This window comes from Myxine glutinosa, chromosome 11, assembly GCF_964187855.1.
Source record: "Myxine glutinosa chromosome 11, kmMyxGlut1.1, whole genome shotgun sequence".
Lineage (NCBI taxonomy): Eukaryota > Metazoa > Chordata > Myxini > Myxiniformes > Myxinidae > Myxine > Myxine glutinosa.
The window spans coordinates 16613253-16639612 of NC_136271.1; the positions used below are offsets into that span (position 1 = coordinate 16613253).

At 39.6% G+C, this 26360-nt stretch overlaps 3 protein-coding genes and 1 long non-coding RNA gene across 5 annotated transcripts in view; 2 read left to right on the plus strand and 2 right to left on the minus strand.

Annotated features, from left to right (window-relative positions):
- Window positions 1–19569, plus strand: part of LOC137436450 (uncharacterized) — a 35516-nt gene extending 15947 nt beyond the window's left edge. The window contains exons 2-3 of the mRNA XM_068130241.2: window positions 15978–16291; window positions 18972–19569. Of these exons, the coding sequence (XP_067986342.2) occupies window positions 15978–16284 (307 nt within the window). The 3' untranslated portion in view covers window positions 16285–16291; window positions 18972–19569. The remainder of the gene's footprint in view (window positions 1–15977; window positions 16292–18971) is intronic.
- LOC137436447 (protein S100-A1) lies at window positions 179–18977 on the minus strand. Its single transcript, XM_068130236.2, has 3 exons — window positions 17409–18977; window positions 17063–17222; window positions 179–674 (listed from the first exon to the last, which is right to left on the minus strand). Exons 2-3 carry the CDS (start codon window positions 17201–17203, stop codon window positions 495–497), a joined length of 321 nt encoding a protein of 106 aa, XP_067986337.1. The 5' UTR covers window positions 17204–17222; window positions 17409–18977; the 3' UTR covers window positions 179–494.
- On the plus strand, window positions 8551–11094 carry LOC144894233 (uncharacterized). Of its 2 annotated transcripts, XR_013624905.1 has the most exons (5): window positions 8551–9005; window positions 9178–9233; window positions 10160–10549; window positions 10581–10642; window positions 10705–11094. It is a non-coding gene; the product is annotated as an uncharacterized LOC144894233 (long non-coding RNA). The 2 variants fall into 2 exon arrangements; XR_013624904.1 differs by having other exon boundaries at window positions 10581–11094.
- On the minus strand, window positions 19334–25242 carry LOC137436448 (protein S100-A1). Its single transcript, XM_068130237.2, has 3 exons — window positions 25093–25242; window positions 24297–24455; window positions 19334–19767 (listed from the first exon to the last, which is right to left on the minus strand). Exons 2-3 carry the CDS (start codon window positions 24435–24437, stop codon window positions 19600–19602), a joined length of 309 nt encoding a protein of 102 aa, XP_067986338.1. The 5' UTR covers window positions 24438–24455; window positions 25093–25242; the 3' UTR covers window positions 19334–19599.
- Between the last annotated feature and the right edge of the window lie 1118 nt (window positions 25243–26360).

Genomic DNA, 26360 nt, shown 5'->3' on the forward strand with positions numbered 1-26360 from the left:
CAAGAGTGAATCAAAGATCAACTCAGCAAGATGAAAACATCATTATTATCTCAAACACTTCCTTCGTTCGACCGTAATCCTTAAATGGTCGACCTCATCCATCGCAAATTGAACATATTGCAAAACAGGAGACAGGTATTATTTATTTAAGAGAAATCAATGGAAGAAATCCCAAAAGTGTCATTAAGCAGGGAAAGCTTTTTATTGATTAGAGACTTTGTGGAAATAAAGCTGCAAATATGATCGACCAAACAGGAGTATGGTGATTACAGGGCAAGAAGCTTTAATATAACTCGACATTGTGGCACAGACAAATAATTGATGTAAATATTTCAATATTTTGAATCAGACCAGCAGTTCAGCGTTAGTCATGATGGAATTTTATTACATCCATTTTTTAACTCATGGATGTAAATATTGAAAATACATGTTCTGACGTTCCACAATTCCCCCACCTGAGCTACTGACTAGGGTTGTTGTAAAACTTGACCGTTTTACTTTTTGGACTGACATTTTTTCTTTTCAGTTTCTTTCATGTAATCCTCGAAGTATCGGTCGCAGGCGAGGGTGATCGCTGCGATTAGAGACAGGAATTCTTTGAAATCCACTTCTCCATTTTTGTCGATGTCAATTTTCTTCAGCATTGAATCGACAAACTTTGGGTCTTTGTTTTTCTGCAGTGAAAGAAAACATATGTTAGGGCATCATCCGGTGATCAATTGTTTTACTGAATTTTTAGGATCTCATGATTATGTAAAGAAGTGTGCACAACAAGCATTTGTTGAAAATTCAATGTTGTTGTTGTCGTCATCATCATCATCATCATCATCATCATCATCATCATCGTCATCGTCATCGTCATCGTCATCGTCATCGTCATCATCATCATCCATGTGTATTCCACTCGACTACAGGATGATAACATCCCTAACATCATATTACTGGATCTTTTTTGTATACTCACCAAGTTTGCCTTATGCAGGTTGGCAAGAGGATTTCTTTTGAAGATTCAAATCCGGATGCGGATCAGAGGATTTAAAAAAAAAAGTATGCGGTGGAGCCGCTTTCATATACTAGTGGGGTCACGCGTGGGAATCCCACGGGCATGGAGGTGTATCGTTGCGATCGGTGCAGCCGTTTTTGCGGTACCCGGGACAATAACGTTAGGCAGGAGTACAAACCTGAAAAATGCTGGAGACCAAAGCTGAAATTGGAAAAACAATATGGCCTATTTTACTCCAGGGGGTCCCAGGATTACCCACCCAAAATTTCGTTGCGATCGGTTAAGCCGTTTTTGCGGTACCTGGGAATGGACAGACGGACAGATGGACAGACAGACAGACAGACGGACGGACAGACAGATGAACGGACATTTGGTGAATTATAGCAAAATAAGTGATTCCTCACCATTGAGAGATTGGATATGTATATATATATATATCTGTGCAGCGTCTGTCTTGTGTTGTGTTGGCTTGTCACTGAACTACTTTCTCAAACTTTTGTGAAATCGTACCAAACTTCTGGTATGCACATACCTCTCCCGTCGGTATGTCCTAAGGGTATTTTTTTTGAAAATCTTTCCATTTTTATTTTATTTTAATTTTTTGGGGAATTTTTTTTTTTCAACTTCAATTGTTTATAAAATGTGATATCACGTATATTACAAATACATTTGTGCAAAATAATTGTTTGAATTATGATTGGTTTAAACAATGACAAAACGGCAACTTGGGTACAGTCATTTATCTATATATCTACACATCTGGGCAGTGTCTGGGTTGTCACTTAACGACTCCCTCAAACTTTTGTTTCCGTGGTTGTGAAGTGTTTTTAATAACGTGGTGGTTTTGTGTTTTTATTACGTGTTTTATGGCTGTGATGTGTTTTTAATTTCGTGGCTGTGATGTGTTTTTAATAACGTGGTGGTGATGTGTTTTTAATTTCGTGGTTGTGAAGTGTTTTTAATAACGTGGTGGTGATGTGTTTTTATTACGTGTTTTATGGCTGTGATGTGTTTTTAATTTCGTGGCGGTGAGGTGTTTTTATTACATGTTTTATGGCTGTGAGGTGTTTTTATTACATGTTTTATGGCTGTGATGTGTTTTTAATTTCGTGGCTGTGAGGTGTTTTTATTACATGTTTTATGGCTGTGAGGTGTTTTTATTACATGTTTTATGGCTGTGAGGTGTTTTTATTACATGTTTTATGGCTGTGAGGTGTTTTTATTGCATGTTTTATGGCTGTGAGGTGTTTTTAATTTCGTGGCTGTGAGGTGTTTTTATTACATGTTTTATGGCTGTGAGGTGTTTTTATTGCATGTTTTATGGCTGTGATGTGTTTTTAATTTCGTGGTGGTGAGGTGTTTTTATTACATGTTTTATGGCTGTGAGGTGTTTTTATTGCATGTTTTATGGCTGTGAGGTGTTTTTAATTTCGTGGCTGTGAGGTGTTTTTATTACATGTTTTATGGCTGTGAGGTGTTTTTATTACATGTTTTATGGCTGTGATGTGTTTTTAATTTCGTGGTGGTGAGGTGTTTTTATTACATGTTTTATGGCTGTGAGGTGTTTTTATTGCATGTTTTATGGCTGTGAGGTGTTTTTAATTTCGTGGCTGTGAGGTGTTTTTATTATGTGTTTTATGGCTGTGAGGTGTTTTTAATTTCGTGGTGGTGAGGTGTTTTTATTACGTGTTTTATGGCTGTGAGGTGTTTTTATTACGTGTTTTATGGCTATGTGGTGTTTTTAATTTCGTGGTGGTGAGGTGTTTTTATTACGTGTTTTATGGCTGTGAGGTGTTTTTATTATGTGTTTTATGGCTGTGAGGTGTTTTTAATTTCGTGGCTCTGAGGTGTTTTTATTACGTGTTTTATGGCTGTGAGGTGTTTTTAATTTCGTGGTGGTGAGGTGTTTTTATTACGTGTTTTATGGCTGTGAGGTGTTTTTATTACGTGTTTTATGGCTATGTGGTGTTTTTAATTTCGTGGTGGTGAGGTGTTTTTATTACGTGTTTTATGGCTGTGAGGTGTTTTTATTTCATGTTTTATGGATGTGAGGTGTTTTCAATTTCGTGGCTGTGAGGTGTTTTCAATTTCGTGGCTGTGAGGTATTTTCAATTTCGTGGTGGCGAGATGTTTTTTATTTCGTGGCTGTGAGGTGTTTTTATTGCGTGTTTTATGGGTGTGAGGTGTTTTCAATTTCGTGGCTGTGAGGTGTTTTCAATTTCGTGGCTGTGAGGTGTTTTCAATTTCGTGGCTGTGAGGTATTTTCAATTTCGTGGTGGCGAGGTTTTTTTTATTTCGTGTTTTATGGCTGTGAGGTGTTTTTATTACGTGTTTTATGGCTGTGAGGTGTTTTTATTACGTGTTTTATGGCTGTGAGGTGTTTTTATTTCGTGTTTTATGGCTGTGAGGTGTTTTTATTACGTGTTTTATGGCTGTGAGGTGTTTTTATTTCGTGTTTTATGGCTGTGAGGTGTTTTTATTACGTGTTTTATGGCTGTGAGGTGTTTTTATTACGTGTTTTATGGCTGTGAGGTGTTTTTATTTCGTGTTTTATGGCTGTGAGGTGTTTTTATTACATGTTTAATGGCTGTGAGGTGTTTTTAATTTCGTGTTTTATGGCTGTGAGGTGTTTTTATTTCGTGTTTTATGGCTGTGAGGTGTTTTTATTACATGTTTAATGGCTGTGAGGTGTTTTTATTACGTGTTTTATGGCTGTGAGGTGTTTTTATTACGTGTTTTATGGCTGTGAGGTGTTTTTATTTCGTGTTTTATGGCTGTGAGGTGTTTTTATTACGTGTTTTATGGCTGTGAGGTGTTTTTATTTCGTGTTTTATGGCTGTGAGGTGTTTTTATTACGTGTTTTATGGCTGTGAGGTGTTTTTATTTCGTGTTTTATGGCTGTGAGGTGTTTTTATTTCGTGTTTTATGGCTGTGAGGTGTTTTTATTACATGTTTAATGGCTGTGAGGTGTTTTTAATTTCGTGGCTGTGAGGTGTTTTTATTACGTGTTTTATGGCTGTGAGGTGTTTTTAATTTCGTGGTGGTGAGGTGTTTTTATTACGTGTTTTATGGCTGTGAGGTGTTTTTATTACGTGTTTTATGGCTGTGTGGTGTTTTTAATTTCGTGGTGGTGAGGTGTTTTTATTACGTGTTTTATGGCTGTGAGGTGTTTTTATTACGTGTTTTATGGCTGTGTGGTGTTTTTAATTTCGTGGTGGTGAGGTGTTTTTATTACGTGTTTTATGGCTGTGAGGTGTTTTTATTACATGTTTTATGGATGTGAGGTGTTTTAAATTTCGTGGCTGTGAGGTATTTTCAATTTCGTGGTGGCGAGGTGTTTTTTATTTCGTGGCTGTGAGGTGTTTTTATTACGTGTTTTATGGGTGTGAGGTGTTTTCAATTTCGTGGCTGTGAGGTGTTTTCAATTTCGTGGCTGTGAGGTGTTTTCAATTTCGTGGCTGTGAGGTATTTTCAATTTCGTGGTGGCGAGGTGTTTTTTATTTCGTGTTTTATGGCTGTGAGGTGTTTTTATTACGTGTTTTATGGCTGTGAGGTGTTTTTATTACATGTTTTATGGATGTGAGGTGTTTTAAATTTCGTGGCTGTGAGGTATTTTCAATTTCGTGGTGGCGAGGTGTTTTTTATTTCGTGGCTGTGAGGTGTTTTTATTACGTGTTTTATGGCTGTGAGGTGTTTTTATTACATGTTTTATGGATGTGAGGTGTTTTAAATTTCGTGGCTGTGAGGTATTTTCAATTTCGTGGTGGCGAGGTGTTTTTTATTTCGTGTTTTATGGCTGTGAGGTGTTTTTATTACGTGTTTTATGGCTGTGAGGTGTTTTTATTACATGTTTTATGGATGTGAGGTGTTTTAAATTTCGTGGCTGTGAGGTATTTTCAATTTCGTGGTGGCGAGGTGTTTTTTATTTCGTGGCTGTGAGGTGTTTTTATTACGTGTTTTATGGGTGTGAGGTGTTTTCAATTTCGTGGCTGTGAGGTGTTTTCAATTTCGTGGCTGTGAGGTGTTTTCAATTTCGTGGCTGTGAGGTATTTTCAATTTCGTGGTGGCGAGGTGTTTTTTATTTCGTGTTTTATGGCTGTGAGGTGTTTTTATTTCGTGTTTTATGGCTGTGAGGTGTTTTTATTTCGTGTTTTATGGCTGTGAGGTGTTTTTAGTTTAGTGGCTGTGAAGTGTTTTTATTACGTGTTTTATGGCCGTGGGGTGTTTTTAATTTCGTGGTGGTGAAGTGTTTTTAATTTCGTGGCTGTGAGGTGTTTTTATTATGTGTTTTATGGCTGTGAGGTGTTTTCAATTTTGCTGTGGTGAGGTATTTATAATTACGTGGTGGTTAGGTGTTTTGAATTAGTTGGTGATGAGGTGTTTTGAATTACTTGGTGGTGAGTTGTTTTTAAATAACGTGGTGGTGAGGTGTTTTTAAATCACATGGTTGTGAGGTGTTTTTAATTACGTGGTGGTGAGGTGTTTTTATTACCTGTTTTATGGCTGTGAGGTGTTTTAAATTACTTGGTGGTGAGGTGTTTTTAAATCACATGGTGGTGAGGTGTTTTGAATTACGTGGTGGTGAGGTATTTATAATTACGTGGTGGTGAGGTGTTTTGAATTAGTTGGTGATGAGGTGTTTTTAATTTCGTGGTGGTGAGGTGTTTTTATTGCGTGTTTTATGGCTGTGAGGTGTTATTATTACGTGTTTTATGGCTGTGAGGTGTTTTTATTACGTGTTTTATGGCTGTGAGGTGTTTTAAATTATTTGGTGGTGAGGTGTTTTAAATTACTTGGTGGAGGTGTTTTTAATTTCGTAGCTGTGAGGTGTTTTTAATTTTGTGGTGGTGAGGTGTTTTTATTACGTGTTTTATGGCTGTGAGGTGTTTTTAATTTTGTGGTGGTGAGGTGTTTTTATTACGTGTTTTATGGCTGTGAGGTGTTTTTATTATATGTTTTATGGCTGTGAGGTGTTTTCAATTTCGTGGCTGTGAGGTGTTTTTATTACGTGTTTTATGGCTGTGAGGTGTTTTCAATTTTGTTGTGGTGAGGTATTTATAATTACGTGGTGGTGAGGTGTTTTTAATTATGTGGTGGTTAGGTGTTTTGAATTACTTGGTGGTGAGGTATTTTTAAATCACATGGTGGTGAGGTGTTTTGAATTATGTGGTGGTGAGGTATTTATAATTACGTGGTGGTGAGGTGTTTTTAATTATGTGGTTGTGAGGTGTTTTGAATTAGTTGGTGATGAGGTGTATTGAATTACGTGGTGGTGAGGTGTTTTGAATTAGTTGGTGATGAGGTGTATTGAATTACGTGGTGGTGAGGTGTTTTGAATTAGTTGGTGATGAGGTGTTTTGAATTTCGTAGCTGTGAGGTGTTTTGAATTACTTGGTGTTGAGGTGTTTTTAAATGATGTGGTGGCGAGGTGTTTTTAATTTCGTGGTGGTGAGGTGTTTTTATTACGTGTTTTATGGCTGTGAGGTGTTTTAAATTACTTGGTGGTGAGGTGTTTTGAATTACATGGTGGTGAGGTGTTTTGAATTACTTGGTGGTGAGGTGTTTTGAATTACTTGGTGGTGAGGTGTTTTGAATTACTTGGTGGTGAGTTGTTTTGAATTACTTGGTGGTGAGGTGTTTTGAATTACTTGGTGGTGAGGTGTTTTGAATTACTTGGTGGTGAGGTGTTTTGAATTACTTGGTGGTGAGTTGTTTTGAATTACATGGTGGTGAGGTGTTTTGAATTACTTGGTGGTGAGGTGTTTTAAATTACTTGGTGGTGAGGTGTTTTGAATTACATGGTGGTGAGGTGTTTTGAATTACTTGGTGGTGAGGTGTTTTGAATTACTTGGTGGTGAGTTGTTTTGAATTACTTGGTGGTGAGGTGTTTTGAATTACATGGTGGTGAGGTGTTTTGAATTACTTGGTGGTGAGGTGTTTTGAATTACTTGGTGGTGAGGTGTTTTGAATTACTTGGTGGTGAGGTGTTTTGAATTACATGGTGGTGAGGTGTTTTGAATTACTTGGTGGTGAGTTGTTTTGAATTACTTGGTGGTGAGGTGTTTTGAATTACTTGGTGGTGAGTTGTTTTGAATTACTTGGTGGTGAGTTGTTTTGAATTACTTGGTGGTGAGGTGTTTTGAATTACATGGTGGTGAGGTGTTTTGAATTACTTGGTGGTGAGTTGTTTTGAATTACTTGGTGGTGAGGTGTTTTGAATTACATGGTGGTGAGGTGTTTTGAATTACTTGGTGGTGAGTTGTTTTGAATTACTTGGTGGTGAGGTGTTTTGAATTACATGGTGGTGAGGTGTTTTGAATTACTTGGTGGTGAGGTGTTTTGAATTACTTGGTGGTGAGGTGTTTTGAATTACTTGGTGGTGAGGTGTTTTGAATTACATGGTGGTGAGGTGTTTTGAATTACTTGGTGGTGAGTTGTTTTGAATTACTTGGTGGTGAGGTGTTTTGAATTACTTGGTGGTGAGTTGTTTTGAATTACTTGGTGGTGAGTTGTTTTGAATTACTTGGTGGTGAGGTGTTTTGAATTACTTGGTGGTGAGTTGTTTTGAATTACTTGGTGGTGAGTTGTTTTGAATTACTTGGTGGTGAGGTGTTTTGAATTACATGGTGGTGAGGTGTTTTGAATTACTTGGTGGTGAGGTGTTTTGAATTACTTGGTGGTGAGGTGTTTTGAGTTACATGGTGGTGAGGTGTTTTGAATTACTTGGTGGTGAGTTGTTTTGAATTACTTGGTGGTGAGTTGTTTTGAATTACTTGGTGGTGAGGTGTTTTGAATTACTTGGTGGTGAGGTGTTTTGAATTACGTGGTGGTGAGGTGTTTTGAATTACTTGGTGGTGAGGTGTTTTTCTAATTACGTGGTGGTGAGGTGTAATCGTCCCAAACTTCCAGTCTGCACCTACCCCTCCCCTATGTATGTGCAGAGGGGTTCTTTATTGAAAAAAAAATATTCAACCTAAATCTTCAACCTAAATTGCCTATAAAAATGTAATACCACAAACACAACAATTACATTTGTGCAAAATAATTGTTTGAATTATGATTGGTTTAAACCATGACAAAACGGCAACTCAGATACAGTCATTTATCTATACTCGGGCGTGCCCGTACTATATATATATCTAAAATTATATCCCCCCCCTCTATTTACATGAAATGGTTTGGTCCATTCGCAAAGCCAAAGCGAACGGCTTGCGAGTACGGTGACAATCCCCCCCCTCTATTTACATGAAATGGTTTGGTCCATTCGCAAAGCCAAAGCGAACGGCTTGCGGAGTTTGGTAAATAAATCGCCATAGCTCGGTAACTACTTCTCCGATTAATATGAAACCTTGAAAAGGCACATCCTCAGGTCCCCAGCAATATACCTGGCAAGTTTCAAGTATATCGGACCCGTGGTTGTCGAGAAACAGCGGTCACAGACAAACACACAGACACACACACATACACACACACATACACACACACATACACACACACATACACACAGAGATTACTGGAATTATAGATAGATATCTACACATCTGGGCAGTGTCTGGGTTGTCACTTAACGACTCCGTCAAACTTTTGTTTCCGTGGCTGTGATGTGTTTTTAATTTCGTGGCTGTGATGTGTTTTTAATTTCGTGGCTGTGAGGTGTTTTTATTACGTGTTTTATGGCTGTGAGGTGTTTTAAATTACTTGGTGGTGAGGTGTTTTGAATTACTTGGTGGTGAGGTGTTTTGAATTACTTGGTGGTGAGGTGTTTTCAATTTCGTGGTGGTGAGGTGTTTTTATTACCTGTTTTATGGCTGTGAGGTGTTTTGAATTACTTGGTGGTGAGGTGTTTTTAATTCCGTAGCTGTGAGGTGTTTTTATTACGTGTTTTATGGCTGTGAGGTGTTTTAAATTACTTGGTGGTGAGGTGTTTTGAATTACTTGGTGGTGAGGTGTTTTCAATTTCGTGGCTGTGAGGTGTTTTTATTTCGTGTTTTATGGCTGTGAGGTGTTTTTATTATGTGTTTTATGGCTGTGAGGTGTTTTTATTACATATTTTATGGCTGTGAGGTGTTTTTAATTTCGTGGCTGTGAGGTGTTTTTATTATGTGTTTTACGGCTGTGAGGTGTTTTTAATTTCGTAGCTGTGAGGTGTTTTTATTACATGTTTTATGGCTGAGGTGTTTTTAATTTCGTGGCTGTGAGGTGTTTTTATTATGTGTTTTATGGCTGTGAGGTGTTTTTATTATGTGTTTTATGGCTGTGAGGTGTTTTTATTATGTGTTTTATGGCTGTGAGGTGTTTTCAATTTCGTGGCTGTGAGGTATTTTCAATTTCGTGGTGGCGAGGTGTTTTTTATTTCGTGGCTGTGAGGTGTTTTTATTACATGTTTTATGGCTGAGGTGTTTTTAATTTCGTGGCTGTAAGGTGTTTTTATTATGTGTTTTATGGCTGTGAGGTGTTTTTATTACGTGTTTTATGGCTGTGAGGTGTTTTTATTACGTGTTTTATGGCTGTGAGGTGTTTTTATTTCGTGTTTTATGGCTGTGAGGTGTTTTTATTTCGTGTTTTATGGCTGTGAGGTGTTTTTATTACATGTTTAATGGCTGTGAGGTGTTTTTAATTTCGTGGCTGTGAGGTGTTTTTATTAGGTGTTTTATGGCTGTGAGGTGTTTTTAATTTCGTGGTGGTGAGGTGTTTTTATTACTTGTTTTATGGCTGTGAGGTGTTTTTATTACATGTTTTATGGATGTGAGGTGTTTTAAATTTCGTGGCTGTGAGGTATTTTCAATTTCGTGGTGGCGAGGTGTTTTTTATTTCGTGGCTGTGAGGTGTTTTTATTACGTGTTTTATGGGTGTGAGGTGTTTTCAATTTCGTGGCTGTGAGGTGTTTTCAATTTCGTGGCTGTGAGGTGTTTTCAATTTCGTGGCTGTGAGGTATTTTCAATTTCGTGGTGGCGAGGTGTTTTTTATTTCGTGTTTTATGGCTGTGAGGTGTTTTTATTACGTGTTTTATGGCTGTGAGGTGTTTTTATTTCGTGTTTTATGGCTGTGAGGTGTTTTTAGTTTAGTGGCTGTGAAGTGTTTTTATTACGTGTTTTATGGCTGTGAGGTGTTTTTAATTTCGTGGTGGTGAAGTGTTTTTAATTTCGTGGCTGTGAGGTGTTTTCAATTTTGCTGTGGTGAGGTATTTATAATTACGTGGTGGTTAGGTGTTTTGAATTAGTTGGTGATGAGGTGTTTTGAATTACTTGGTGGTGAGTTGTTTTTAAATAACGTGGTGGTGAGGTGTTTTTAAATCACATGGTTGTGAGGTGTTTTGAATTACGTGGTGGTGAGGTGTTTTTATTACCTGTTTTATGGCTGTGAGGTGTTTTAAATTACTTGGTGGTGAGGTGTTTTTAAATCACATGGTGGTGAGGTGTTTTGAATTACGTGGTGGTGAGGTATTTATAATTACGTGGTGGTGAGGTGTTTTGAATTAGTTGGTGATGAGGTGTTTTTAATTTCGTGGTGGTGAGGTGTTTTTATTGCGTGTTTTATGGCTGTGAGGTGTTATTATTACGTGTTTTATGGCTGTGAGGTGTTTTTATTGCGTGTTTTATGGCTGTGAGGTGTTATTATTACGTGTTTTATGGCTGTGAGGTGTTTTTATTATGTGTTTTATGGCTGTGAGGTGTTTTTATTATGTGTTTTATGGCTGTGAGGTGTTTTCAATTTCGTGGTGGTGAGGTGTTTTTAATTTCGTGGCTGTGAGGTGTTTTTATTACGTGTTTTATGGCTGTGAGGTGTTTTGAATTACTTGGTGGTGAGGTGTTTTTAATTTCGTAGCTGTGAGGTGTTTTTATTACGTGTTTTATGGCTGTGAGGTGTTTTAAATTACTTGGTGGTGAGGTGTTTTTAATTTCGTAGCTGTGAGGTGTTTTTAATTTTGTGGTGGTGAGGTGTTTTTATTATGTGTTTTATGGCTGTGAGGTGTTTTTAATTTTGTGGTGGTGAGGTGTTTTTATTACGTGTTTTATGGCTGTGAGGTGTTTTTATTACGTGTTTTATGGCTGTGAGGTGTTTTAAATTACTTGGTGGTGAGGTGTTTTTAATTTCGTAGCTGTGAGGTGTTTTTAATTTTGTGGTGGTGAGGTGTTTTTATTACGTGTTTTATGGCTGTGAGGTGTTTTTAATTTTGTGGTGGTGAGGTGTTTTTATTACGTGTTTTATGGCTGTGAGGTGTTTTTATTATATGTTTTATGGCTGTGAGGTGTTTTTATTACGTGTTTTATGGCTGTGAGGTGTTTTAAATTACTTGGTGGTGAGGTGTTTTTAATTTCGTAGCTGTGAGGTGTTTTTAATTTCGTGGCTGTGAGGTGTTTTTATTACGTGTTTTATGGCTGTGAGGTGTTTTCAATTTTGTTGTGGTGAGGTATTTATAATTACGTGGTGGTGAGGTGTTTTTAATTATGTGGTGGTTAGGTGTTTTGAATTACTTGGTGGTGAGGTATTTTTAAATCACATGGTGGTGAGGTGTTTTGAATTATGTGGTGGTGAGGTATTTATAATTACGTGGTGGTGAGGTGTTTTTAATTATGTGGTGGTGAGGTGTTTTGAATTAGTTGGTGATGAGGTGTATTGAATTACGTGGTGGTGAGGTGTTTTGAATTAGTTGGTGATGAGGTGTTTTGAATTAGTTGTTGATGCGGTGTTTTGAATTACTTGGTGGTGAGGTGTTTTTAAATGATGTGGTGGCGAGGTGTTCTTAATTTCGTGGTGTTGAGGTGTTTTTATTTCGTGTTTTATGGCTGTGAGGTGTTATTATTACGTGTTTTATGGTTGAGGTGTTTTTATTGCGTGTTTTATGGTTGAGGTGTTTTCAATTTCGTGGTGGTGAGGTGTTTTTATTACCTTTTTTATGGCTGTGAGGTGTTTTAAATTACTTGGTGGTGAGGTGTTTTTAATTTCGTGGTGGTGAGGTGTTTTTATTACGTGTTTTATAGCTGTGAGGTGTTTTAAATTACTTGGTGGTGAGGTGTTTTGAATTACTTGGTGGTGAGGTGTTTTGAATTACGTGGTGGTGAGGTGTTTTGAATTACTTGGTGGTGAGGTGATTTCTAATTATGTGGTGGTGAGGTGTAATCGTCCCAAACTTCCAGTCTGCACCTACCCCTCCCCTATGTATGTGCAGAGGGGTTCTTTCTTGAAAAAAATATATTCAACCTAAATCTTCAACCTAAATTGCCTATAAAAATGTAATATCACAAACACAACAAATACATTTGTGCCAAATAATTGTTTGTATTATGATTGGTGTAAATCATGACAACACAGCAACAGAGTTGCTGAGACAACATTTAGCTGAGAATAAAGTCATTATTCTCAGCTAAAATAAGCCCGTGTCTCAGTGTATATCTGTATATATATATATATATATACACTAGGGAGAGTACCTGTCCCAAGTGATGGGGAAATGCAGCATAGAATCCCCCTCCCCTCTCTCTTCCCTCCCCTACACTTTCTCTCCCCCACTGCCTTGTCTCTGCCTCACTCCCTCCCCCCCACCTCTCTCATACTCTCTCCCATCCTTCCCCCACTCCCCTCTTTTTCCCCCAATTCCTTCTTCCTCCTCTGTCTCTCCTTTCTTCCCCACTCATCCTCACGGAATACGTAACCATGCTAACGGTTTTTTTCAACCAAGTAAATCGATGATTATCTTTCCAAAGGTATGTTAGCGGTCAAGGTACAGGGCATGGGTTGGAGTTCAAAACCACCAACAGACGTTTTGGGAGCGAAATACGTTGCCAGTGAAAGAAGAAGACGATGTTATTGTATGAGGACATACATAGAAACACTATACTGGGACCCGTATCAATAACAATCGCTACATGGACGGCGATCTTACGCACTTGTGGCATTAATTTATTAATAAACAATTAATATTAATTGTAATTAATATTAATTGTTTATTAACTTACTGTTTTATTGTTAATTAAATACTGGATTTTTTTATACATCATCAAGGGTGGTGGAAGAGCAAGAACACAGACAGATAATGACGTTCACAGGAGCAACAAAAATTGGCACAAAAAGTAGAATCTGAATCCAAAAAGATCGCTACTGGTGTCCCTGATCGTTAATAAAATAAAATCAAAATAGAATGTAAATAAAATCAAATAGCCGATACACTATAATGATGATGGGTGCACAAAACTCAACACAACACAGAGGATTATACACACAAAGTTATGGATTACATCCGATGAATTTATTTGCAATAGGGGATCGGGAAACAGGAACGGGTCGAAATGTGATTCTAAACATGAACGGGTCAAAACATTAGGTGGGATTTATTTGGTGTGATTCAGGTGTAAATGCGAAATGCACAACCCTACAGTGTATAATCACAGCCTCGATGGCTTAAGAAATAATAATAATAATAAAAAACGTGGTCAATGTATAAGCACAGCCTCATTCGGTTCAGGTTTTGTTTTTTTAAACATGCAGGTGGTGCATAGGCACAGAGTGCTGGCTTGATTGCTTGATGCCTCGAAAAAATACCAACTCGGGTTATCTAATGAAGCCAAAACATTGCTATTTATTATGTGCATATACAGTCACGTGAAAATGTAAGTACACCCCATGTAAAGTTTTGACTTTTTCAACATATTTCAACATACAGCTTTTTGATCTTCATTTCAACAATATTGATAGATAAAGGTGATATAATATAACAAATATCATGAAACATTTACATTATGTAGTCCATTGTATAATTTAAATAAACATAAATGCAAATTTCGCATGTGGAAAAAGTAAGTACACCCCTACATTTATCACTACTTCAAATACCTAAAATTAGAATCAGGTGCACCAGCCCAGGTGCAAATGATTAGAACATCGTTAGAGAGGATCTTGGAGGAACCTGTCTTATTTAAACCTCAGACATTTAGTTTGGTTTGCTCTTTGTTGTTGAAGTGTGTGGCGTCACCATGCCTAGATCAAAAGAGCTCTCTGAGGCCTTCGGAAAGAAGGTTATAGATGCCCTCGAGTCTGGGAAGGGATTTAAAAAGATCTCCAAACAATTTGAAATCAATCATTCGACTGTCCGGAAGATCATCTACAAGTGGAGAAGATTCCAAACAACTGCCAACTTGTTCAGGCCAGACCGCCCCAGCAAGTTCAGCCCGAGAGCAGACTGCAAGATGCTGAAAGAAGTCTCTAAGAACCCCAGAATGTCATCACGGGACCTACAGGTAGCTCTTGCCACTGTTGATGTCAAAGTGCACGAGTCTATCATTAGAAAGAGGCTGCATAAATTTGATCTACATGGGAGGTGTGCCAGGAGGAAACCTTTGCTGTCCAGAAAGAACATGAGATGCAACCTTTTGACATTTTATGATGCTTTTAATCGTCACTTTTGGTCTTTTTCAGATTGATGAGAAAAGTTATGGGGAACTCATGGTGATTGTGAATTTCACACTTCTGTTTGGAGCAGTTTTACCTTACATCCGAAGCATATTATTTAATTATGTATCGAGTATATAAAAATGGGAGTTTCCAAATTATTTTTCGATTTCAATCTAGATTTCGACATAATTATTTCGGCCATGAGTTCCTATCATAAAAATATTGAATCAGATTTGGAATATCAGCTTTTAATAAGCCTATACAATAATCTTGCCAGGAGCCAATCACACCTCCTCCTCCCCCGTAAAGTCCTCACCCTCCCTTCCAACCTTATGGTGTCAATTCCCTCCCAACTTCAAGCCTTGAAACCCCCTCCCGCACCCCTCCCCCTTCCTCACAACCACAACTCCTCAACCCTCACCCACCAAAAGACCTCATGCCCCCATCCCCACCGAGAGCCTCAACCTCCCGCTCCAAGCTGTGTTCTGTTTTTGCTCTCAAACCCAACGCTGTCCTCCCCTCTTCACCCTCCTCCCACTCATAATAGCAAATGTGCATTCTCGTCACAGTCGCCTGCCCATCTTACAATCCCACAAAATATGTGGAAAGCCCATGGGATTGCAACTCTCACGTGACCATGAGCAGGCTAATTGTGTTAATAAACGACCCGGAACCAATTCTCTTCTTCCTGATGCATATATACACGCATCATTAAAAGTAAATAATGATGGATGTTTTCCTTCTCAATGTTGGTGAGATTCCAGGAAGTCCATGGATAAAGACATGGGTTTCATTGTTACTGCTTCAGTCATTTAAGAGAAATAGTCGGAAATAATATAACAAGTTCCTGCATGACCTTCTCTGCTTGAGAGAATGCCACATAGTTATTTGGGCGGTGTATTGACAGACTGTTGCCTCGATCTTTACAAGGCCCGCTGACGCGACATATAGGGAGGACATGGCGATCGTGAACATGACCTGTCCGAAGACATCTTTGACCTCGCATAATAGTAATAACCAACATGGCTGCCGCATGATTTTTCTTTCAAATTGAAATTGTAGGGTGGAGACAGGCAAACTGTCTAACCAATGGATGCAATGGAATGTTACACACAGACAGACAGATGCACGAATAAGTGCATTATTATATGGACCAGCAGGGATCAGTGGAAATTCCACGGAATGTAAAATGTGACTTCATGCCCAAAACCAGGTCCTCACCTTCTCCCTCTCAACCCTAAGGTGTCAATCCTCACCCCACTCCAAGCCTTTCATTTATCATTTCAGTAGTATGGAATTTCAAAGATTGATGGAGTACAGCATATGCATTAAAAGTTAGAGAAATATTTGGACAAGAAGACAAAAAAAAAAAATAGATACATAATTCTTGATGACAATGAATGGATGCAAGTACAGTACATTAAACTCTTCGGAACAGAAATGTTTTTTATGGGTTCATGTAAGAACAGGGTTTGTGTTGGAATGAGGAGTGGAATTGAAACAAGACGAGGCTTGCTGAGTGAGCGTAAAGTGCTGTGGGCAGAGAAACGGATTACATTCCTCATGTTCCCTGTACCACTCCCAGTATGGACACGCCCAGGATGGACACGACCAGGATGGACACGCCCAGGATGGACACGCCCAGTATGGACACGCCCAGGATGGACACGCCCAGGATGGACACTCCCAGGATGAACACGCCCAGGATGGACACGCCCAGGATGGACACGCCCAGTATGGACACGCCCAGGATGGACACGCTCAGGATGAACACGCCCAGGATGAACACGCCCAGGATGGACACTCCCAGAATGAACACGCCCAGGATGGACGGCAGACAGCCCAGGATCGACCTGTCTGCTAGGGCAATGCTTGTCTGTATTTTAACATAAGCCTAAGGTCAGAATTGTCAGATATCGCAAGACTAGACATCTGAGTAAGGGTTGAATTATTATTATCCGGCATTATTTAGCCTGGTGTTGGCTTAGCGGTTAGGGTGCCGGCTTGGGATCCTAGGATCCTGGGTTCGAATCCCGGTCGACCGCTGAATATAACACCAGGGGGGTTGACTCAGCCTGTCATCATTCCGAGGTCGGCAAATTGAGTTCCAGTTCACTGGTAATTCCCTGTGTGTCGCAAGAGGCGCACGACAGGGTTGGCGGCAGATGGCGGCAGGAAGAGCATCCGGCCATAAAACATTGCTTCAAAAAGGGGGCCACGGTGCCAACCCCTGCTCTGTGGGGGAAAATGGCCTCTAAAGGTGGTTCGTTATTACGATGACAATTATCTGAAATTTAAAATTGTAAAGAATGAACTAATAACTAATAGTTGTTCATTCAATTTGAAGTTGTATTTTTACAAAAGTTCTCAACGCGAATCCACAACGAACTCAAATTACTTTTCAAACTATGATTGGCAATGACCGTGATTGCGGAAGGGGAAGAACAGGATGTAATTGTGAATTTACAACTACATCAGGTGATGTACCTGTTTGTATATGATAGTACGTATAAGAATGAAGGATTATTTTCCATCTGACTCCCAGTTTCAGCCACAGGTGTAAAATGCGACTGAAATTGACCTGGAATTTTGTTTTGACATATTTATTGAAAAATTCCACAAGCTTCCTTCCCTCCCCCCCCCACCCCCCCCCCCTCCAAACGGACTCACCTTCCGGAGGCCAGGAAGTTCTTCGTCGACCATTTTGTTGAGCTCAGAGACGTTGATCTTGTACTTATCCCCTTCTTGTCCCGAGTACGAGTGAAACACACTGATCAGCGTGTCCATTGCCGTCTCGAGGCGGGTGGCCATGTTGTACCAATTGATTTATCTGGGCAGAGGACAGGCACACACGTGTCATTCATTCCCTTCTCTACATTCATCACTCATTCGTTTTTGGTGGAATCCATCAGATTTCCCTAAGGTGACCCCAAACATGCACCCCCAATCGTGATTCTTCGATCGTACCCAAAATGACATGAAAACCTGACAAGGTGTTATTAAAAGCACAACTTACCTGCAGACAATGGAGACGCAAGGATTGTGATAAGACCTGGCTGGATTCTAACCTGACGTGTAGGTGCTCCACGTTATATAGGTATCTCCGTATCGTACGAGCGATGGGCAGGTCAAGTCGACAGGTGCGATAACCCGCCCTCGAAGCGTTGGGTGTGTCCCTGGGAAAACCAGTTATTTTTGTGTCTCCGCATACACTGTTTTGTAAATTCCTTAACATTAGTCCAATTTTCGAACATTTTTGAACTTTCATCCCTTTTAATGGTACTTATTGAATATCCTGCGTCGGAATGGCCAGGGTTGTAACCTCGAGCCAACAAAGCATTCCGGTAGAGGCGACCCACTGTGTAGACCATGGTGGAAAAAAAAAGAACCACCTTTGGAGGCCATTTTTTCCCCGCAGGGCAGGGATTGGCCTTTTTTTGTAGCAATGATTTATGGCCGGATGCCCTTCCTGCCACCAAACCCTTTTAGTCGCCTCTTGCTACACACAGGGAATTACTAGTGAGCTGGTATTCAATTTGCCGATCTTGGAAGGTTGACATGCTGAGTCAACCCCCCTGGTGTTAACTCAGCGATCGACCGGGATTCGGAACCCAGGATCCTAGGATCCCAAGCCGCACCCTAACCGCTAAGCCAACACCAGGCATCATGGTGGATGATAAATAATTATTTAATATATTATTAAGTTGTCTGTCTGTACCTTGTAAGTTGTGAAGTTGGCTGTCTGTACCTTGTAAGTTATTAAGTTGTCTGTCTGTACCTTGTAAGTTGTGAAGTTGGCTGTCTGTACCTTGTAAGTTGTGGAGTTGGCTGTCTGTACCTTGTAAGTTGTGAAGTTGGCTGTCTGTACCTTGTAAGTTGTGAAGTTGGATGTCTGTACCTTGTAAGTTGTTAAGTTGGCTGTCTGTTCCTTGTACGTTGCTAAGTTGTCTGTCTGTGGCTCGTAAGGTGTTTGTATGTACCCCATAAGTTAAGTTGTCTGTCTGTACCTGGTAAGTTGTTAAGTTGTTTGTATGTACCTTGTAAGTTAAGTTGTTTGCCTGTACCTCGCAAGTTGTTAAGTTGTCTGTATATACCTCGTAAGTTGTTAAGTTGTCTGTATGTACCTCGTAAGTTGCTAAGTTGTCTGTATGTACCTCGTAAGTTGTTAAGTTGTCTGTATCTACCTCGTAAGTTGTTAAGTTGTCTGTATGTACCTCGTAAGTTGCTAAGTTGTCTGTATGTACCTCGTAAGTTGTTAAGTTGTCTGTATGTACCTCGTAAGTTGCTAAGTTGTATGCCTGTACCTCGCTAGTTTTTAAGTTGTCTGTATGTACCTCGTAAGTTGTTAATGTCTATGCCAGTACATCACAAGTTGCTAAGTTGTATGCCTGTACCTCGCTAGTTTTTAAGTTGTCTGCATGTACCTCGTAAGTTGTTAATGTCTATGCCAGTACATCACAAGTTGTTAAGTTGAATAGCTGTACCTCCCAAGTTGTTACGTCGTCTGCATATGTACCTCATAAGTTAGTTCATTTTTTGATTCAATTGAAAGGTATTCTTTCTCTTCTCTGTTCCTTAGTCATTGGTTTCCCCATTCTCTGTTCCAAAGAGATTATGTGGCCTGGCTCATCTTACAGCATTCCACAATGAGGGCGGCGCCACTTTGAGTTCCGCACCGAAGGTGAAGGCAAATGAAAAGGTTCGAATGGAATTAATGTGGATAAAGAATTGCAGCTTCAGAGAGAAGACATGATGGAGAAGGCATGAGAACGTCAGCATGATTACACTTACCTTTGAACACATTATTGACCCATTGGACAGGATTGCTGTCTGCTTTCAGGTTGTATGAGTGTGTTTGGGGAACCACAATACCACTGTGTGTTGGTTCATAGCCAAGCTCATGGTGTTCGGGTTGGGAGAATAAATCACACGGACAATGTATCCAAAAACCCAATCGCTTTATTTACTCGTTTGCTTGAAGAATGGTTCGAACAACCCTGGAATGAGTAAAGCTCTCCTCCTCTCTCATCATCCGATCACATTCACACTCTTTACTCCACTCGTTTCAATTCCCAAATGTTTTGTCAACCCCAAATCCCAAATGAATTGGCTCAATTTCATCCCGAGCTCCAGATCCCACCTCTACAACCAGATAACAAACCCTCGAGAGTTTAACCCCAATCGATACTAGACCGCTTAGTCAACGCTCAATGTTTCTTCTGTTCGGTCTTCTTCAGATACTCCTCGAAGAAATCATTACAAGCGATGGTAAGTGAGGCAACAAGGGACACGTACTCGTTGAAGTCGACTTCCCCGTCCTTGTTTTCATCGAGTTTGAGCATCAGGTCGTCCAGAAACTTTGGATCTTTTTGTTTCTGGAAAACAAAATCATTCCAAATGAACACCGCTCTACTGCAAGGAAATCTGAATCTACCTATAGGACTCCTAGTTTATGGTTTCTTAAAGTAATTGTCAATGTTTCTACTGTTAAGAACAACATTTCATTCATCATGTTCATCATTATGTATTCAAATTTATTACAACCAATAAATAGCATTATGTGGGTGTTGGGAGCGTTTTAAAGTCATATGAGGTGATTGTCAAATCCACACTGTAATGACAACATACTTGCCTAAATGTCTATATTTAATTGTGTAAAAGTCAATTTCTAATTTGCCTAAAAGTCCACTCTAAGTTGCCTAAAGGTTAATTTCTACATTTCCTTATGGTCCATTTCTAAGTTTCCTAAAGGTCCATTTTTAGTTTCCTAAAAGTCAATTTCGAAGTTTCCTAAAGGTTCCTTTCGAAGTTTCCTAAAGGTCCATTTCTAAGTTTCCTAAAGGTCCATTTGTAAATTTCCTAAAGGTCCATTTCTAAGTTTCCTAAAGGTCCATTTCTAAGTTTCCTAAAGGACAATTTCTAAGTTTCCTAAAGGTCCATTTCTAAGTTTCCTAAAGGTCCATTTCTAAGTTTCCTAAAGGTCCATTTCTAAATTTCCTAAAGGTCCATTTCTAAGTTTCCTAAAGGTCCATTTCTAAGTTTCCTAAAGGTCCATTTCTAAGTTTCCTATAAGTCCATTTCTAAGTTTCCTAAAGGTCCATTTCTAAGTTTCCTATAAGTCCATTTCTAAGTTTCCTAAAGGTCCATTTCTAAGTTTCCTAAAGGTCCATTTCTAAGTTTCTTAAAGGTCAATTTCTAATTTGCCTAAAAGTCCACTCCAAGTTGCCCAAAGGTAAATATCTAGATTTCCTTATTTGTTAATATTATTTGTTATTTTTTTCATGTATGTATAAAGTTATTATTGTATAAATTATTATTGTATAAAGTATTTATTGTATAATATAGTATTATTGTATAATTTGTATTATATATTAATATAGTATTGTATAATTGTACAATTATATTGTTATATAATTGTATTATATTGTTGTTATATTGTATATAAATGTAAAATAATTATATTGTATAATTATACAATAATAATATTGTATAATTAATATAGTAATTATTGTATGAAGTATTGTATAAAGTATTATTGTATAAAGTTATTTATGTATAAAGATAACTTATTTGTTAAGTTAATTTCCCTTAAAGGACAATTTCTAAGTTTCCTAAAGGTCCATTTCTAAGTTTCCTAAAGGTCCATTTCTAAATTTCCTAAAGGTCCATTTCTAAGTTTCCGAAAGGTCCATTTCTAAGTTTCCTATAAGTCCATTTCTAAGTTTCCTAAAGGTCCATTTCTAAGTTTCCTATAAGTCCATTTCTAAGTTTCCTAAAGGTCCATTTCTAAATTTCCTAAAAGTCCATTTCTAAGTTTCCTAAAGGTCCATTTCTAAGTTTCCTAAAGGTCCATTTCTAAGTTTCTTAAAGGTCCATTTCTAAGTTTCCTATAAGTCCATTTCTAAGTTTCTTAAAGGTCCATTTCTAAGTTTCCTAAAGGTCCATTTCTAAGTTTCCTAAAGGTCCATTTCTAAGTTTCCTAAAGGTCCATTTCTAAGTTTCTTAAAGGTCAATTTCTAATTTGCCTAAAAGTCCACTCCAAGTTGCCCAAAGGTAAATATCTAGATTTCCTTATGGTTCATTTCTAATTTCCTAAAGGTCCATTTCTAAATTTCCTAAAAGTCCATTTCTAAGTTTCCTAAAGGTCCATTTCTAAGTTTCCTAAAGGTCCATTTCTAAGTTTCCTATAAGTCCATTTCTAAGTTTCCTAAAGGTCTATTTCTAAGTTTCCTAAAGGTCCATTTCTAAGTTTCTTAAAGGTCAATTTCTAATTTGCCTAAAAGTCCACTCCAAGTTGCCCAAAGGTAAATATCTAGATTTCCTTATGGTTCATTTCTAATTTCCTAAAGGTCCATTTCTAAGTTGTCAAAAGACCATTTCTAAGTTTCCTAAAGGTCCATTTCTAAGTTTACTAAAGGTCCATTTCTAAGTTGTCTAAAAGACCATTTCTAAGTTTCCTAAAAGTCCATTTCTAAGTTTCCTAAAGGTCCATTTCTAAGTTTCCTAAAGGTCCATTTCTAAGTTTCTTAAAGGTCAATTTCTAATTTGCCTAAAAGTCCACTCCAAGTTGCCCAAAGGTAAATATCTAGATTTCCTTATGGTTCATTTCCAATTTCCTAAAGGTCCATTTCTAAATTTCCTAAAAGTCCATTTCTAAGTTTCCTAAAGGTCCATTTCTAAGTTTCCTAAAGGTCCATTTCTAAGTTTCCTATAAGTCCATTTCTAAGTTTCCTAAAGGTCCATTTCTAAGTTTCCTAAAGGTCCATTTCTAAGTTTCTTAAAGGTCAATTTCTAATTTGCCTAAAAGTCCACTCCAAGTTGCCCAAAGGTAAATATCTAGATTTCCTTATGGTTCATTTCTAATTTCCTAAAGGTCCATTTCTAAGTTGTCTAAAAGACCATTTCTAAGTTTACTAAAGGTCCATTTCTAAGTTTCCCAAAGGTCCATTTCTAAGTTATCGAAGTTCTTACTATTCCATGGAAAAGCTGAAGTTTTATTACGTCCACCATCGAAGTTGGACGGAGGTTAACTTTTCGCGCCTGTTTGTCTGTGTGTCTCTGTCTGTGAGCACTATATCTTTAAAAGTTATACAGGAATTCGCACGAAACTTGTTGGACAGGTTTGGTGTGTGACAAGAATAAGCCGAGTTGATTTTGTTTCGGTTCGGATCCAAACCGGCTAATCAGTGGGACACAAAACGTAAACTGACGGAGGTACAGACTTAAACCCGAGTGCCGTTCTAGGTTTCTTCGTATCGTGCATTTGCTTTTCATACCTGTGTGATGTCTTGGCGCTGCCAGGATAGCTCAAGTGGGAGGTACATGGGTTTGAGCTGTCTAGTCTGGGTTTGATTCCCACCCCGACTATAAACTGTCGGATTGGTCATTGTAGGCAGGGTGCTGCATCATGGAGTCCCTCAGATGGGCGTTAAAACTCTCCGTCCCTTCTGCTAGCATTTGATACCGATTTCCGTCCAGTGCCTTCCGGAAGAGTAGATCATTGTGTGCTGGCATCCTGGCCACATCCCAAATTCCTGTCTTCCTGGGAAAGGCAATGGCAACCACCCATTTTATTCTCTGCTTCGACTCCTAGAGGCTGCTTTGGCAGCACCAATGGCCTGGAGAGAGTACCGACATTGGTCGGATGTTCATTTTCCACATGTGATATTTTTACAGCTCCTCCATCAGCATTAGATGTATAAAGAACCCGACAGGTGACACAATCTAAGCCTACATGCTTCCAACGGAATTAGGAAAGCCATTTATTTCACACCACCTGTCAGAGCTGCCTCGTCTTGGGTTCGATTCCTGCCGGAGAGGAACGTGACCAAAAGTATATAAACTAGCTTGAGTGTGTTTCCAAAAGAAGTGTGACGTAAAGCACCATTCGGCATTATTTAGGAATAACGTGGAACTCCCTCTCCCGCGAGAGATCCTTTTGGCATTCAATAAGTCATTGTGTATGGTATTTCCCAAGGGTTCGCCTACGGGTCGGTAACATGGTCTTCATGGTATTCAATACGACGCACGTATGACGTCCCGAGCTGGAGCCTTTCCTTCGACACACGTGCAACCGCGAAAACCCTCAGGGGTGTCAATGAGGTCTTCGTAAGGAGCAACAAGACAAGGCGAACAGCCGACAGAGATGCGGCACAGGAGTGGGCGTGACCGCGTGAGGAGACACAACGTAGGCGGGATTTCATTGGTGGGGGTTAGAGGAAGGGGCGGAGTCTGAGCTCAGCGCCAGATTAGGGCGTTGGTCGGGAGCTGCTGCATATGATGGAAATTGTGATGGAAGAACAGGAATGGAAAAAACGAATAGATCAGTAATAAGAGAGTTTTGTTAATTAGAAACAGAGTTTCTCTTTGCAAATACATATCAGAATCGATGACTGTCACAGGTGTGTCACATGCATTGGTTGAGTACCTGTGTAGGTAGGATATTATATATATGCCTTGATGATTGGCTCACTGCATTCATTATTTATATATACGATATAGTTTATGGTAGTAATTCCTTCATTGTACATTCGTTTGCTCATTCACAAACGAGTCATACATTTGTTTTCCAGTAAAGATTTCGCAATTATTACCAAAACCCTCTTATTGGATCATTTCAGGATGACACGTTAAGATAAATATTTCTAAAATATTTCCATCGAGCTGTCTAGCCTGGGTTGGAATCTCGACACAGCTGTAAACTACCATCCCGGTGTTGCACAGGTGAGGGCGAGGTACGTGTGTGCCGACCCGCGTTAAGCCGGCTGTTCCGGCTGTCGGTATTAGTTGTAAGACGTTAAAAAAAACCGTTAAACACAATCATCCTCCAGTCCTCTTTGCCCTCCTCCTCTTGTCTCTCTTTTGACTGAACTTCACTACGGACGAAAATACAAAGATGTTTTACCTTTGTGAAGCCTTTCAGCTCGTTTTGCAGCAGCAGCTTGAGCTCGGAGGTATTGAGCTTGTACTTGTCGCCCTCCTTCCCGGAGTAAGAGTGAAACACACTGATCAAGGTCTCCATCGCTGACTCCAATCGGGATGCCATCTTCGCTCTGTCCTTTCACTGTCAGGTGTACACACAACGTGGGGATCAAGTTGGACAGTTTAGCACGACAAGCCGTGCTTGGATTACCTGGTTGTACCTTTACGTCGGTGGCAATCACATAACGACCAGAAAGAACCCTTTAACGCAGGGTCGAAAGCCCCCACGTCACAAATAGCGCAACGTTCACCTACCAGGAGAGAATAATCCAAAAAGCACAGAATTTCTTACGTAAGACAAAACTGGGGGTAAAACAGAGAAGATGTAAGAAAAAGGTGAATTTAGAAGGTGGGAAAAAATAAATGTCTAGGCAGGATCGACCTTTGTGGACTTTAGGTGTCAGTAGAAGGGACACAGGTAACACTATAGAGACACAAATTTGTAAAAAATTTCACTCCAAGGATACACTATTAGGTTTAACTGACTCAGCGTGCAGGAAGGTAAAGCCTTATGGGATTGGTTAATCCGAGAAGTTTTCGCCGGTGGAGGGGTACATTTTGGGGGGGTAAACCCGAGCGCTCAATCAAAAACTCAATCGCGAAGCTGGGGAAGCAGGTGGTGAAGGAAGGCAGAAGGTTTTGGGATGGAGAGGGTTAGGGATGGAAGGAGTCTGTCCTAAAAGCGGGGAGTCTGGGAGGTAGGGAGATGTCCAACGTACAGAGAAGTCGTCGCAGGATACGAAGCAGGAGGCCAAAGAGTAAGTGAAGCACAACGTCGATGGTGTGCGAGGTTTATATATTTATAGGCACCCCTGCCTTCCCTTCCCGCAGTGATGCTGCAGGGGCGAGGGAGGGGATTGAGAGGCCTGCAGGGGCGTTGGGGGTCAGAGCCGGGTTCCCATTGAGCGAAGAGGCAGGAGTCAGTGCAAGTGGGATATTTATTAACCATGTGTTTGTGGGATTCTTATGGTGCTTTTGGGGACTCATTCTCATGGTGGTTTTGGGCACTCATTGTTATGGTGGTTTTGGGCACTCATTGTTATGGTGGTTTTGGGGACTCATCTTATGGTGGTTTTGGGGACTCATCTTATGGTGGTTTTGGGGACTCATCTTATGGTGGTTTTGGGGACTCATCTTATGGTGGTTTTGGGGACTCATCTTATGGTGGTTTTGGGGACTCATCTTATGGTGGTTTTGGGGACTCATCTTAGGGTGGTTTTGGGGACTCATCTTATGGTGGTTTTGGGGACTCATCTTATGGTGGTTTTGGGGACTCATCTTATGGTGGTTTTGGGCACTGATTCTTATGGTGGTTTTGGGGACTCATCTTATGGTGGTTTTGGGCACTCATTCTTATGGTGGTTTTGGGCACTCATTCTTATGGTGGTTTTAGGGACTCATCTTATGGTGGTTTTGGGGACTCATCTTATGGTGGTTTTGGGCACTCATTCTTATGGTGGTTTTGGGCACTCATTCTTATGGTGGTTTTGGGGACTCATCTTATGGTGGTTTTGGGCACTCATTCTTATGGTGGTTTTGGGGACTCATCTTATGGTGGTTTTGGGGACTCATCTTATGGTGGTTTTGGGGACTCATCTTATGGTGGTTTTGGGCACTCATTCTTATGGTGGTTTTGGGGACTCATCTTATGGTGGTTTTGGGGACTCATCTTATGGTGGTTTTGGGCACTCATTCTTATGGTGGTTTTGGGCACTCATTCTTACGGTGGTTTTGGGGACTCATCTTATGGTGGTTTTGGGCACTCATTCTTATGGTGGTTTTGGGCACTCATTCTTATGGTGGTTTTGGGCACTCATTGTTATGGTGCTTTTGGGCACTGATTCTTATGGTGCTTTTGTGCACTGATTCTTATGGTGCTTTTGGGCACTGATTCTTATGGTGGTTTTGGGCACTGATTCTTAGGGTGGTTTTGGGGACTGATTCTTATGGTGGTTTTGGGGACTGATTCTTATGGTGGTTTTGGGGA

Bases quoted from the DNA above. Each gene is read 5' to 3' on its own strand.
- LOC137436447 (XM_068130236.2), bottom strand. From the start codon at position 17,203: ATGGCCACCCGCCTCGAGACGGCAATGGACACGCTGATCAGTGTGTTT. The intron at 675-17,062 runs GTGAGTCCGTTT...CTTTCACTGCAG, and splicing joins AACTTCCTGGCCTCCGGAAG to AAAAACAAAGACCCAAAGTT.
- LOC137436448 (XM_068130237.2), bottom strand. From the start codon at position 24,437: ATGGCATCCCGATTGGAGTCAGCGATGGAGACCTTGATCAGTGTGTTT. The intron at 19,768-24,296 runs GTAAAACATCTT...TTTGTTTTCCAG, and splicing joins AGCTGAAAGGCTTCACAAAG to AAACAAAAAGATCCAAAGTT.